Source organism: Microtus ochrogaster, chromosome 4 (genome assembly GCF_000317375.1).
Source record: "Microtus ochrogaster isolate Prairie Vole_2 chromosome 4, MicOch1.0, whole genome shotgun sequence".
Lineage (NCBI taxonomy): Eukaryota > Metazoa > Chordata > Mammalia > Rodentia > Cricetidae > Microtus > Microtus ochrogaster.
In genome coordinates, this window is record NC_022011.1 from 86,716,672 (window position 1) to 86,730,663 (window position 13,992).

The window sequence follows — 13,992 nt, forward strand, 5'->3', positions numbered from 1 at the left end:
AACAGAAAGAGGCAATACCACTGTTTTATATCCATTACTTGATTTTTGTCTGAACATGTGACCAGCAGTCTTTGGTTATTTCGATCCATATATACTTATATACACACACATATATTTAAAGGCATATATTCTACAACATGGAATGGTGACATATCAAATGCTTACATTCTGTGCGAACACATATCCCTTTTTGTGAAGGAAACATATCATATTACAGAAATAAATCATGGAGAGTAACATGCAACATCCAAGCGGGGAGGGGAGGGGAGGGGGGAGGAGGAGAAAAATGGGGTCGGGGAGGGTGGGAGGGGCAGGAGGAGGAACACAACAATGCCAAAGAACAAAAAGTGTCATTGACCTGATTTGTCAGAGCTGTCGCCTGTGATTGGCCTGACGGAGCAGCTGGGATTAGCCTTTGCGCTGTCCTTGGAAGAAACCATTTTGGGTTTATTTTTCGTTGCCTCTAGTGCTTTGACCTTCTTGGCATGTTTACTTCCTTTGTAGTGGGCCTCGGCCTGGCTCTACAAAGGAGAACAAATCAGGCTCATTTTTTTGCTACTTACAAACACCACGATGGATGAGCATGCAGGAAAAAAAATACAGTCAAAAAAATACAGTCTTAGGCGCCACAGACATTTACGAGTCAGTGTTGACTACATCTCTGGCATTTACCTACGAGGTTTCAACATCGCAAACCTTGCTCCGTAACGGAGGCCTTGAGTCTTTGAGAACCTAGAAGTTCCGTGAGTGGACCACAGGACAGGAGATTGGTCAGCAGGGCCCTCCCACCCCTGCTCATGCCAAGGGGATTGCTTTCTCAAGATCTGGCTGGCAGCATTTGCATCGAGTACCCTGTTCACAGACATGGACTTCCACAATCCCCGCGCCTTAGCCTGTCTGCTCTGTGCCTGGTTCCCGGGGGCCCCTGCTCTGAGATCAACCAGAGCAACAGAGCAGCAGTAAACAGATGCTGCTGAATGGAGATGGCACCACATTTCGGAGGCATCTACGTGCGCTTAGCATGCCATCTTGGATGGTACCAGTGCCAATTATAGCTCATGCCACAAGGGAGGTAAGGACGATCCTTGATCTCAGATGTGATTGATTCTCACTTCAAAGCTCTCGTACATAAAACATATGTAACGCTGTGACTTCAATACTAGATCAAAGGAAGGAGAAAGGGAGACAAGAGACAACACCAAATTACAATAAACCTAGAAGACAGTTAGTTAATTTACCGACATTTGGGAAGTTACCTTCCATCTAAACAAGGTCATTTGGCATCCTGTTTACTGTACACGTGAAAAAAAAAAGATAACTAAATTCATTTGAATTTAATTCTGCACACTGGAAAATAAAAGCATGCGTATTGTAAAAAGAAGACAAGACATAGTGAGTGTAATGGCTTAGTTATAAAGTGACATTCAGGAGAAATTTTATGTATACAAGATGGGGCTTTATTAGAAGATTTTTAAGCTGATAGTTTCTCTTAAAACAGTTTCCATTAGAATCCATGTGTGTATAAGATGATCAAGGTGAACAAAACTTCATAGGTCCATGAAGAAACAGATGGAATGCAGACCGCTCACAAGGAAGTGGGCGAACGTAGCAAAGTATGCTGTGGGGGATGCAGAAGCGAACCAAAGGGACCAGCGAGGAGTCGTCTTGATCGAGACTTTCTAAAATGGACAACTTTGGATTGAAGATTTGAAGGAAGAGTTACACATGACTTGGCAGAGGAAAGTGCATTGGTGGGGGAATTTTGGCCAGGAAAGCACTGGTGCTGGAGAGCCAGAGGTGTGGATACGGCTGGAGGGGCGGTCACAAGGGCCACTTGGTAGACTAGTCACACTGGGAGGCCCCTGAGAGCCAGGTGTGCTGCCTTGTGGAACAGGGTATCACAGAGGTGAAATTCTCCAGCAGATGCAAGATGCTATCGATCTCAAGGGAGGAGGATTTCTGCAAAAGCTATTTATTATATTTATTGACAGCGTATGATCAAAGGACAATAAGGAAGGACGCATGGAGAATATGGGCTTATCTGGGGGAAGTAGACTCATGAGTGAGGGTTATGGCTATAACAAAAATGGTCTGATCATAACGATAGCCCAAGCTCCTGGAAACGCTAGTCGAGTGGAGCCAACCAGTTTCCTGGTCATGACTCCATGTAGAGTGTTCTTCCAAGATGCCACACTTGCCTAAGCCACCTCAAGCTGTGGTGTGTGTGTGTGTGTGTGTGTGTGTGTGTGTGTGTGTGTGTGTGTGTACAGGAATGTTTCCCTGACTTCCTGGCTTGTTTTGTTCCGACTCAAACAGAGCAAACATAACATCACTGCCTTCAGCGATTCGGCGCACTTGTTTCTGTGGAGCTGGAGATGTCCCGTCACTTGTGTGTGTGGCGCCATGAGGGAAAAGCCTAGTTCTGCTGAATGCGAAATGATGAGATGGAGCTAGGCGTTCTTGCTGAGCGTGACAGCCGCCAAACGTGAAGCAACCATGCGACAAGCTGAACGTCCTATCTGCGTGTTTGATGTCCCACTGAAGCAGGAACTCAGTGGCTTTCAGAGCTCTTTGGCATTGCTGTGTCCCCCGCCCCCACGGGCTAAGAATTGAATGTGAAGCATAGAATGCCTTGGTAGAAGTATAATCTAAGGAAGGATTTGTTTTGCTTTACGATAAAAACACAGCAGTGACTTCCTGTGCGTATGACCTTGGTCACCCAGGGCCTGTGCTTTTCTCAGCACACTCACGGGTACGCTTTTAGCTCTCCGCTGACTTGCCACTGCTTATGCTTAGCACGTTCAGAGGTTTCTCATAGTCTTTGCCAACATGAAAAATAAATTCCAGGGGAAAAGATAAGGCACTTTTAGACTTTTAGTTATTAGCCAAGAAAGGCAAAATCGCACTCGGGAGGCAGAGGCAGGCGGATCTCTGTGAGTTCGAGACCAGCCTGGTCTACAGAGCTAGTTCCAGGACAGGCTCCAAAGCCACAGAGAAACCCTGTCTCGAAAAAAACCAAAAAAAAAAAAAAAAAAAAAAAAAAAAAAAAGGAAAGGCAAAATCAAGTGTAGTTGGGTAGTTTTAGCCAGTTTCAGCTGCCAACTTGACACAGCGCAGAGTTATCTTCTGAGGGATCTCAACTGGGGGATTGCCTTGATCAGATAGGTCTGTAAGCATATCTATGTAGCATTTTCTTGACTGACCATTGACATAGGGGGCCCAGTCCATTGTGGGCAGTACCATCCCTAGGCAGGAGCTCTAGTCTGTGTAGTAAAGACAGCTGGACAGAAGGTCCAGAGGGAGCCAGCAAGCAGAGTTCCTGACTGGTTCGTGCTATAGATCCTGCCCTGCCCTCCCTCAATCTTGGATTAGGACTCAAGAGCGCAATCTGAAAGAATTCCTTTTGTTCCCTCTAAGTTGCTCTCCGTTACAGTGTTCATCACAGCCACGGAAGGCACGCTAAAACAACAGCTACCAACTAGGAGAACAAAGGAACCTAAAAACCGGATAATGGAAGTAACAGCGACAACTCATGTTTCTGAGCATGTTCCGGGGTGTGCGCACACTGCACGGAGCAGCTCATGTGATCCTCGTGGGAGCCTGTGCGAGGCTGCATCATCAGTCAGTGCCTGGCAAACAAGAAACTATATATACCAGAGGCAGATAACTCATCAACAGTCCCAGAGGGTTCTGAGGAAGGCGAAGTGCTTAGATGTATATCTCCATTTAATTATATACCCACACATATCTCTGTATGCCTACACTGTATCTACATTATAATTTTGTGAGCGTTGAAGCGTTACAAGACAGTACACTGCTTTGAACAACACAGGCAGGGATGAGACCTTAACACTGCTGCAATTCCTATGAATAGGAATAGCTACCTAATTTTGGAAAAAGGTAACACATTCGGTCCAATCCTTTTAATAAATAGCTAAGAAAGCCCTGAAATCCTACTTTTTAGTTATATTCGAATTTCTACAAGGCAGTAGGATAACTCCCCTCCCTCTCTAAATTTTTAGAGAGTCTCATGCAGCCAAAACTAATCTCCAAATCACTATGCAGCTGAGGCTGGCCTTGAACTCCTGATTCCCCTGCCTCTACTTCCCAAGAGCTAGGATTACAAACACGTGGCACCAAGCAAGGTCTCAAGGAGACTTTTTCAAGGCTTCATCTCTTCAAGTGGACTGAGTAGTTTAGGGTTATTTAGTGCCCTTTGGCTCAAGAATACGATTCTCTAAATATAACTTCCAAGTACAGGATGAACAGAGTGTGATTTCCTCATTACTATTTCCTGGCACCAGGGCAGAAAGTTAACAACGTCAGTTAGCACTCGAGATAAAGACCCAGCTAAGTGATATCTCGCTGCATGTCAAGAGAGAAAGGGCCCTTCCACACTGTGACCCACTTTCCCTCTGAGTTTGGGGTATGGGGAATTAGGCTTTGAGGGTCCTCTGCTTTTACTGATGGGTGCTTGGGACAAGTGAAGTGGCCGATTTCGCAACAGGGAGAGTGGAAGGCACCCCTCCGTCTTACTTGGCACACTTCGACTTCTCTCTGGCGTTCTTGGTTTGTGGCAATTTGCTATCCTCGGTGCTTTATCTGAGGCAGTGTCAACAGCTTCTGCCTCCCGGGCACATCTTCAAGTGAAAGCGAGACAGCGAGACACTGTTAAATAGCAACGACACTGACCCTGCTTCATTAGCAAGGAGGCACCTGCCCTGAGGAGCGAAAAGAGGCTAGGAAGAGAGCCAGAAAACTCATGGCGCCAGGTGACACCACAATCAAACTCAGTCAACAATGGACTTGCTTGGCCAGGCTGACTGTCCTTGCAGCCCGGTGACTGACGGGCAGGAGAGGGCTGTCTGGTGTAAATGACTTGACAAGAGCTGCTGTAATTCCATGGGGCAGCTAGCTATGCTTGGGGGTGTGGCTTGGCACTGAGGCACAGGCTTTGTTGCCCAGGGCCCTGGGTTTGAGCCTGAGCACTTGAAAAGGAGGAGGAAGAAGGAAGTCCTAACGAAGACCTAGCAGATAGAAAGGGTTGCTGGAATCACCATCCTGACCTCCACCTAGGAACTGGTGGGAATCTAGGCTCATATTTTAGGGGCCCCTTCTGTTGCTCCCAGAACCCCCACTGTCCACTGGTAATATAGCTTTCACAAGAAATGACACCCACAGATGCATTTTTTTCCAGCAATTCCCTTTGGTTCTAGGTCCTCAACATTTCTTAGAACCTCATTGGCCCAAATAAAAAGAGTTCGTGAAGTAGACAAGATTTTAATTTAAACCTGATGAGGGAGAGGGACTTGATCTGGGGAGGGGGAGGGAAATGGGAGGCGGTGGCGGGGAGGAGGCAGAAATCCTTAATAATAAATAAATTAAAAATAATAAAATAAATAAATAAATAAATAAATAAAAAGAATAATAAAAAAAAACTATAAAGGTAAGGAAGAGTTCCCAGTGAGCCATTTTCAAATCTATTGTGCTCTCACCTCTGGCTTTCACCTGAGTTGAATTCCTGGCTCAGGGAGGGGCCTTCAATCTCCCAACATGATGTCACATGTGTTCAGTGTGGAAGGAAAGGAAAACTCGTGGAGTGGTAGGGAGTGCCCAATGCTTTACTTATAGAACTGATCGTTTTGTGGTTTAAACAACTAAGTAAAACTGTTTCTTTGATTAAAGAAAATATCTAATCTGAACTAGAGCATCACTTTCTCCACTACTTTAGGAGTCCATGTGTTCAGCAATGTCACGAGGGAAGCAGCAATGGTTAGTTAACGTCAAACAGGATGGCGGTGTTCAGCATGGTACAGCTGTAGAGAGTGGTCAGTTAACTTCAAACAAACCACCACAAATTCTAAACAAAACACCCAAATGACTAAAATCCTAAGTAAAACATATGTCCAACAAACCATCATAAATAGGCTAATAGATTGGATTGTTCTAAAGACAATATGGCACATGCCATTCATTGGACAGTGTGACATTTGAAAAATGAAAGACCACACCGCCCCTTGGCTTTACCACACATACCAAAGATCAGTAGGTGAAGAAAAAATACACACAGACAGACAGACATAGACACACAAATCACAATCCAAAATACAAGGTAAAATAATAACCCAAAGCCAGAGGGTGAAAAACAGCAGGGACAGAGTGTCTAGGAACTGCAGGACTCAGAACAGAAAGAAAACATCTCTTCAGATTGTAGGGGATCAAGAAAACTCCTCAAAAGAGGACACAGAGGTTGGGCCCTGTTTCTGGGGTGGACTCTGAGGTGGCGGTGCACAGCAGGGGGCACTTTGGGGCCAAGAGGACAGCATGTGCTGGCCGGCCTGTCCTTTGAGCTATAGTGTTTCCCGGCATATGTGCTTTTAGCTTCTCTAGAACACACCGACACAGAGAAAACAACAGAGGAATATTGCTGAACTGTGCTACCCTAAAAACCATGTCCCTTGTCACGGGAAGCATGACAGAGCCTTTCGACTGCACAGCAAATGCTCTGTTAATGAGCATTTTGGATAGAAAGTGATAGTGACATTAGATGTTGCTTTTACATTACAGATTTTATCCTGTGTGCTAAACTATAATCCTGCACCATCGCTAAACCACTATGATAATTATTTGAGATAAAATCATGACAGTTTGAAATCTACCAACTCATTAAGAAACAAATTAAAAATTACCAAATCGAAGCTAATTACTTGAGTTTTTTCATTATCACAAAGTTAAATTTCTTTTCATACTATTAACCAGTAAAAAAAAATTTTTTTTGGATGTACTTTTGCATTGACAAGATTTGATATTTCCAGAGAGAGGGTCACAATATAAGAAACCCTAAGAGACCCCCAATAGAAAGGCTGACTCAACCCAAAGATCGCTAGTCAACCTTCCTTCTGATATTGGCCATTTTGTAGCCTGCAGTATCAGCAATGATCTGTGACTCACTGGCTTTGGTATGGACCCCATTCAATCCTCACTGACTGGGAATCTGTTGGAAACAAAACGTCCAGACAAAATTATGACCATTCTGAGCTTTTCAGCTTAAAGAGCCTCAATGTTTTTGCTCATGTCTAAGATCTACCTACCCAGGGAGAAACAATTCTGGTTTCTATGGTCCGCCCAGTGCCTTGACACTGACTAATTCCAGGGGGCACCACTCCTATACATTTTATCAGGGATGCCACCTTCCCGGCTACGACAGCAAGCAGGCCAGCCTCTGCAAGGGGCACACTATGCATATGGCTGTCTAGTGTAGAGAACGCCCCTCAACTCCAAATCTTTCTGCATCACTAAAAGGAGACGCGGTGGCTTTCCTGGAGGAACATGATGTGCACTCTAGACTGTTAAATCTCTCTGGGCCCAATTTAAATCCCATCAAATACTAGAGACAGAAGTAGGGTTCTCGGGTCACAGCTGCTTCAGATGCCACTGTTTGATACTGCAGCTTCACACAGACATCCTTTTCCTTTACACATTTCAACAGGGCAAATTAACCCATTTCTTAAAAATGCTGAGATCTTTAGGGCACTTCAAAGTAATCCCCCCCCCACACCCCAATACATCCTATTAGTCCCCTGAGAGCCTTGCTGCTCATGCTTCTGCCGGGTTCCACATGGTGCTGCATGTAAGCACAGCGACTGGCTAGAGGTGATATGGTAGAAGGACGTGCAGGCTGGTGCATCATCAGCTGGACTGGGGTAACAGGTCGAGGGTGCTCTCCTGCAGTACGGGAGCTTCTCCTGTAGTTTCAAGTGAACCAAACTGTCATCTCCCCCGGTTTTAGGCTTCACTTGAGTGGTTTGAAGGTGGGTTATTAATTGTAGATGATTCCCAGCAATCTTAGCCTCTCCCCTTGGGGATCCTACTGCACACTGCGCTGCCAGTTTAGGGTTGATGAGGCCAGGCACCAGGCACAGTTATTTGGGTGTGCCTGCATTAACTGTGATCTGCTTGCAGGTCCTCTGATTTGCTCATTACGGTCCCCTTCTTTCCTAGTTCCTCATTTCACGTCAAATTAGGCCATGATTAAAACTTACGTCCCTAACAAAACAAAAACAAACAAACAAAATACCAACCTAAGTTTATCATATACACGTGCTAAGGTCAAAGTCAACCCGGGTGGTTCCTTTCTTAATTCTGTGTGTAAACAATGAAAGTCATATGATTGCGTTTTGAAAAATACTTTCTTTCACCAATCAAATGGGAGGATGCCGATGTGACTTCCTCAGCACAGGCTCTTAGCGTCACAGCTCCGTCGGTTGTCATTTCAATTTACTTGGGACTCTAGCAAGGAGTGTCTGAGATGCGTCATCTTTAAAACAACAACGGGATTGTTTACTCCGCATTTGACTGCTGTTTTGCAGTTTTTGAGGAATGCTTATGCCATCTTCTGGGCTGGGGATCAGCACCAGAACGCAGAAAGCATGGAAGCAAATACCTTGTGTGTGAGTCCCTAATAAGGATCCACTGGTTGAACTGGGAGAAGATGAAGCAATAAACCCGGGAGGGGTTTGCTCTGCCATGCTTAAATCAAAGGGCAATGGATGCTTAACTCCCCAGGGATGCAATCAACAAGCTACACTCTCTAAATGATTGTACCCAGCCCAGGAAGGAAAGTGCTTGTACACTGACATGACGAAAATATGACATAATAAGTAAAAAAAGAGACATTTTACAACTAAAGAAATACCTAATTTCCTTTAAAATTATGCAGACAGGGACTGAACCCCTTAGAACATTTTATGAATCATGTAGATTTTTTGTTTTGTGTTTTTATGACACAATTTGAAAATATTAAGGATTTGTCAACGATTACTCAATATCTTGGAATCATTTATTTTGGGTTTTCCCCACAGTATTTAAAAGTGGAAGGGAGCCCCTTTCCTCGAGTTGATTTCATGTTTTATGCAAACCTGGGAGCTGTTAGTTCCTTCTCTGGTACTGTGAGATAGAAGGATATCCTGCCGTTGCGGTGGCTTGCTTTACCTGCCTGGCTGGCGTATTTGAACTGGCATACGTTCAGTAGGGCACTGTTGGGACCCTTCACCTAACCAACCCAAACCTCCTCAATTGTCTTGTAAATTAGGCTCGCAGACTTTCACAAGTTTACTTAGAATCAGTCCAAGGAAGCATTACGCTCATTTCCACTTAGAGATGTTTACAGGAACGACACCAAGTAAGTCTAAGATGAGAACCTGCGTTGTGTCCCCTCATAGTCCACGGATAATAGCTCACGGCTGGCCACAGTGGCAGAGCAACGCTGAGAGCACAATGCTTAGAGAAGGGGTCAAAACATGGTCCCAGTAGCATTTTAGATGTTCATTACTTATGCGAGAATCTGTTTTACAGCCATTTAAACATTCATATTTCGAAATGACAAATGAAGGACTAAGCCCCAGCATAATGTTATAAGTCAGAGTAAATAAAATATGTAGCTATGAAGATCAGAATAGATGACTATAGCTAAGGGGGAATCAGGAAACAACACAGCCAACTTTGCCATGAGAACTGCGTCTTCTTCACATAAAAGCATCAGATTAAACCTCATGTTTTCATTCTAAATATTTGCAGCCTTCATGACACACAAGAGCTTCATTTACTCGAGGCAAAATAGGAATAAAAATGTCTGCAGCTTTGATTCACCTACAGAATCTGAAATATTTTAATCAGTAAATGCTAGTGGGCCCCTCTTTCTGATTCTGTATGATATTTCCTAAAAGTTCTCCTGGGCCCAGCAAGATGACTCAGTCGGTAAAGGCACTTGCTGTCAAGCTCCATGACCTGAATTTGATCCCTGGAACTCATACCATGGAAGTAGAGAACCAACTCCCACACATGTTCTGCTGATCAATAAGTTTTAACAAAGGTTGTTCACATGTAACATGTGGTAAGATCAATGGGAATCATTTTAATTGAACATCTGCTTGAATGTCTGTTGGGGAATAATATTTTAAAGTGTGTTGCTTTGCTTAGGCTGCATTTGTTTAACTCTGTGAAACTGTGATTCTTTGCCTGCCTAAAACACATGATGGTCTAATAAAGCGCTGAATGGCCAATAGCAAGGCAGGAGCAAGGATAGCAGGGCCAGCAGGCAGAGAGAATAACTAGAAGGAGAAATGAGGAAGAAGAGGAGCAAGAGAATAAGGGGAGGATATCAGGGGCCAGCCACCCAGCTACAAAGCCACCCAGCTACACAGCCACCCAGCTACACAGCCACCCAGCTACACAGCCACCCAGCTACACAGCATGCCACGGAGACAGAAGTAAAGAAAGGTATACAGAAATAGAGAAAGATAAAAGTCCAGAAGCAAAAGGTAGTTGGGTTAATTTAAGTTAAGAAAAACTGGCAAAAAACAAGCCAAGCTAAGGCTGGGCATTCCTACCTAAGAATGACTCTGTGTGTGATTTATCTGGGAACTGGGTGTTGGCCCCCTCAAAAAGCCCAGAGTAAAACATCACACAATAACAACAACTGTCTGTCTCTCTATCTAGTCTATCTATCTATCTATCTATCTATCTATCTATCTATCTATCTATCTATCTATCTATCTATGAATAAGAAAGGAAACTCTACAATTGGAAATTTAGTTCATTCTATTTATTCAGGCCACAAATATCCATTGAACGCCTATCGTTTCCCAGGCACCGTTCTAGGTGTTGAAACACACAGACTACAGAAACTTGCATTCTAATATGGGATTGTAGGAAAGAACCAGTGGATTCCTAGATGTGTAGAATATTCGGAGTTGTTAAGTGTTAAATGACACATTTTCTGAATAATGTTGACCATCCTGTGAAAGCAAGAAGAGGGTAGCACAGTGGCGGTATGATGTGACATTCTAGGCACCAAGGACACTCCACGGAAGGGAATTTACACAGAGACTTGAATGACGTGGACAAGCTAGGGATCTAGAAGTGTTTCTGACATAGAGGACATTTGCTGGCACATCCTTCCTTGCTCGGTCACCAAATACTGCCTATCCTTAGCCCTTCCTGAGCTTTTCCCCAAACTTTCCAGTCTACTCTCTGCTCAATTCCACCCATATTACAGCATACGAAACCACCTGTACCCTCAGATTCTGGATGCCCATTCTGAATATCAAAGTATCTTAAACAGAGATTCAGAACTAGTTACTGACATTGCTGTTTCCTGCTCCGAACTACCTAGTCACCCCCATTTCCTATCAACAGCATCTATCTAAAAACTTAAACAGTCGTATTGGCAACTTGCATGCTCTTCTTCCTCCCTACTTCTGGTTTCTGTTGGATCCTCTGTTTTTCTCTGAGAAACTGAGAGTGTGGCTGCAGCCTAAGTAAAATCCAGTCTGTCTTCTTTTCTGCAGCTTGAAATGCTAGCGCTGTGTCTGTTCTTAGTTAACTCCTGTTCTTCCTTCAGAATCTGGCTAGACCCCTTCCCAAAGAAGCCTTCTGAGAGCCCCACGAGGTCGTACACTAACTTTGGAGTCTCCTAAAGTGAAGCCCACCCAAGCGCTCGTGCAGTTTCCCTTCCTGACTCTGTATGATGTCTTCCCAAAGTCCTTCCCCATTTCAAATCTATTGATGAATTCATACGACCATTTGATTAATTCTGTCTACTTCTACCAGACCACAGCCTCTGTTACGGCTCATGCCTGTGAGATGTTTGTTTTTCACTGTGCACTGTGCACTTAACACATTACCAAAAACTCAGTAGATGTCTGATAAATACTCATCACCTGGATGGGTGAGGGAATGAATATCTATCTAATTGCTATTAGCTGGAAATACAGCTCAAGGATCGAAGGATGGGAAAGGCAAGGGCAGGGAAAGCGCAAGACCAAATAGCAACAATGTATAGTAACGGTGGCTGGCGAAGTCTTTCAGGAGGAAATGAGGGTTTTGTCTGGGCAGGCTCTCGAGGCTGCTCCTGGGATACACGCCCAGGAGAGTGGACCACTTAGGAAGGTGGCTGGAGGGGAGACACCTTTTCGGGAACTGGATGACCAGATGATGGGTGCATCTTTGGAGACAGATGAGGTTCCTGAGGAACTGAGAACAGAGGGAAGGAAATCTATTTTTGAAAAGAATCTCAAGAAAACAGTTACAGACAGCGGGGAGAAAAATCTCTCCGAGGAAAGAGTCTTGGGAAGACACGTCAGTCGTGTGGGAGGAAGCTCATCAGTCAGGACAGAGGAAGAGTCACCAGGATAGAGGGAGGGACCAGTGAAGAGGACAGAACAGAGGGCAAAGCACAAAAGCCCAAGAGAAAAGATGATGTTTTTTTACAAGTGCATTGCAGATCAATGAAGGAAGCCCCAAGCCTAGGTCCAAACAGCCCTCACAGAGGAGGATTCAAAACCAGATGGCCCCTCCCCTTTCGCTGTGATGCTAGAAGGTGGCCTGGAATGAAAACACGTTTGGAGGAGAGCCTTTAAGACAGCGGTTCTCAACGTGTGGGTGGCAACCCCTGGGAGGCAGGAACCACCTATCAGATAGCTCGCACAGTCGATATTTAAATTACGATTCATAAAAGTAGCAAAACTACAGTTATGAAATAAGAGTAAAATAATTTTATGGTTTAGGGGTCACCACAACACAAGGAGCTGTTATTAAAGGGTCACAGCATTAGGAAGGTGGAGAAGCACTGTTTTAAGGTCACGTTAAGGTCATTTTTTACCACAGAGCATGGCTTTCGTAACTCTGCCAGGATCCCTTTAGTACCGTTCCCACGCACTGAGCTGGGCACCAGAGAGAAGGCAGTGGGCAGAACAGAACAGATCCGGTCTCCGTCCTGTCATTATCAATGGGGAAGGGCAGACAGTTCTATAAATATATATTTCCAAATTGTGAGGGAGAAATATTTGAAGTGAGCCCTGAAAGATGAGTGAGAACTAGTTCTAAAGTTAGAGGTGCCGAGGGCGGGGTGTGTGTGGCATATTCACGGAAGTCAAAGTCACTACAGCTGGAATAGGGAAGCAACAAGGGCCAGAGGCAAAATCTGGGCCAGACACTGGTCCAGCTGGCCAGGGATCTGAATGTTCAGGGTGTGTTGGGTGACATTATCTTGTTTAAACAAAATGTTTAACAAAATAAGTAACAAAATGACTAGTTTTCTTTAAAAGAGAGAATGGCATAAGATATTTCTAAATGGCTATGAACTGGGGAGATTTCAGTAGTGACTGCAGGACAGTTTAAAGACCAGAACATTTTTAAGGAGATGCTGTTAGCTGTGGTGGTGGAGGGAGGATAAAGTTGTTTTTAAAAACCTGCTGGGGATGAAGCGATTTGTTAAAATCATGTAAGAGTCCCCGAAATGACACCGCTGCCTGTATTTCAACGCATTAAGTGTACATGTGGGCTCAAGCAGCCGTCTCCGCTGGGTTTCACGCTTCCATCCCTCCGGTAGACTCACGTGCATGCACTAATCTCTGAAGCGAGAACTTGGAACAAACAAATCTACAGTTCATACATAGTTGAATTACCAGAGATCCAGTTAATACTATGCAAATTAATAAGAATTTATCACATTTGTAAAAATGGATATTCATGTAAATGATAATTTTTCAATGTGTAAATCTGTAGCAAGCTTGCTGGAAAGGGATGTCAAATATTCATGCTTTTAAAATTTTCTATCTATTTTTTTACATCTGTAAACTCAGTAATCCTACCGTGGCACTTGGTAAATGTGGGAATCTATCATTTCCCCGTGACTTAGAGATATTAATGAAGCCTCCGTTCTCTGACCATCTGTGCAAATGTATAGACAGAGCCACAAAATGTGACTGCTGCTATTTTTAATTTAAAAATACGTGCAGGGCATTTTGTTGACTCAAACCATTTCAACGACAAATTCTTTACAAATTATTAATGGTTCCTTTAGAAGCGGTCTTTTCTGGTCCTCCCACACGGCACAAGGGAAGATACCACAGCACCACACAGAAGGGTTCCGTGTCACCGGGCGATGGTGGCGCACACCTTTAATCCCAGCACTCGGGAGGCAGAGGCTGG

The 13,992-nt window shown here is 44.2% G+C and overlaps 1 protein-coding gene across 5 annotated transcripts in view; it reads right to left on the reverse strand.

Moving 5' to 3' along the window:
- The window catches only part of Znf385b (zinc finger protein 385B), a 285,693-nt gene that overhangs the window by 39,216 nt on the left and 232,485 nt on the right, over positions 1–13,992 (reverse strand). For all 5 annotated transcript variants that reach the window (XM_013346081.1, XM_026778761.1, XM_026778759.1 and 2 more), the window contains one exon: positions 359–521. In XM_013346081.1, coding sequence (XP_013201535.1) covers positions 359–521 — 163 coding nt within the window. The remainder of the gene's footprint in view (positions 1–358; positions 522–13,992) is intronic.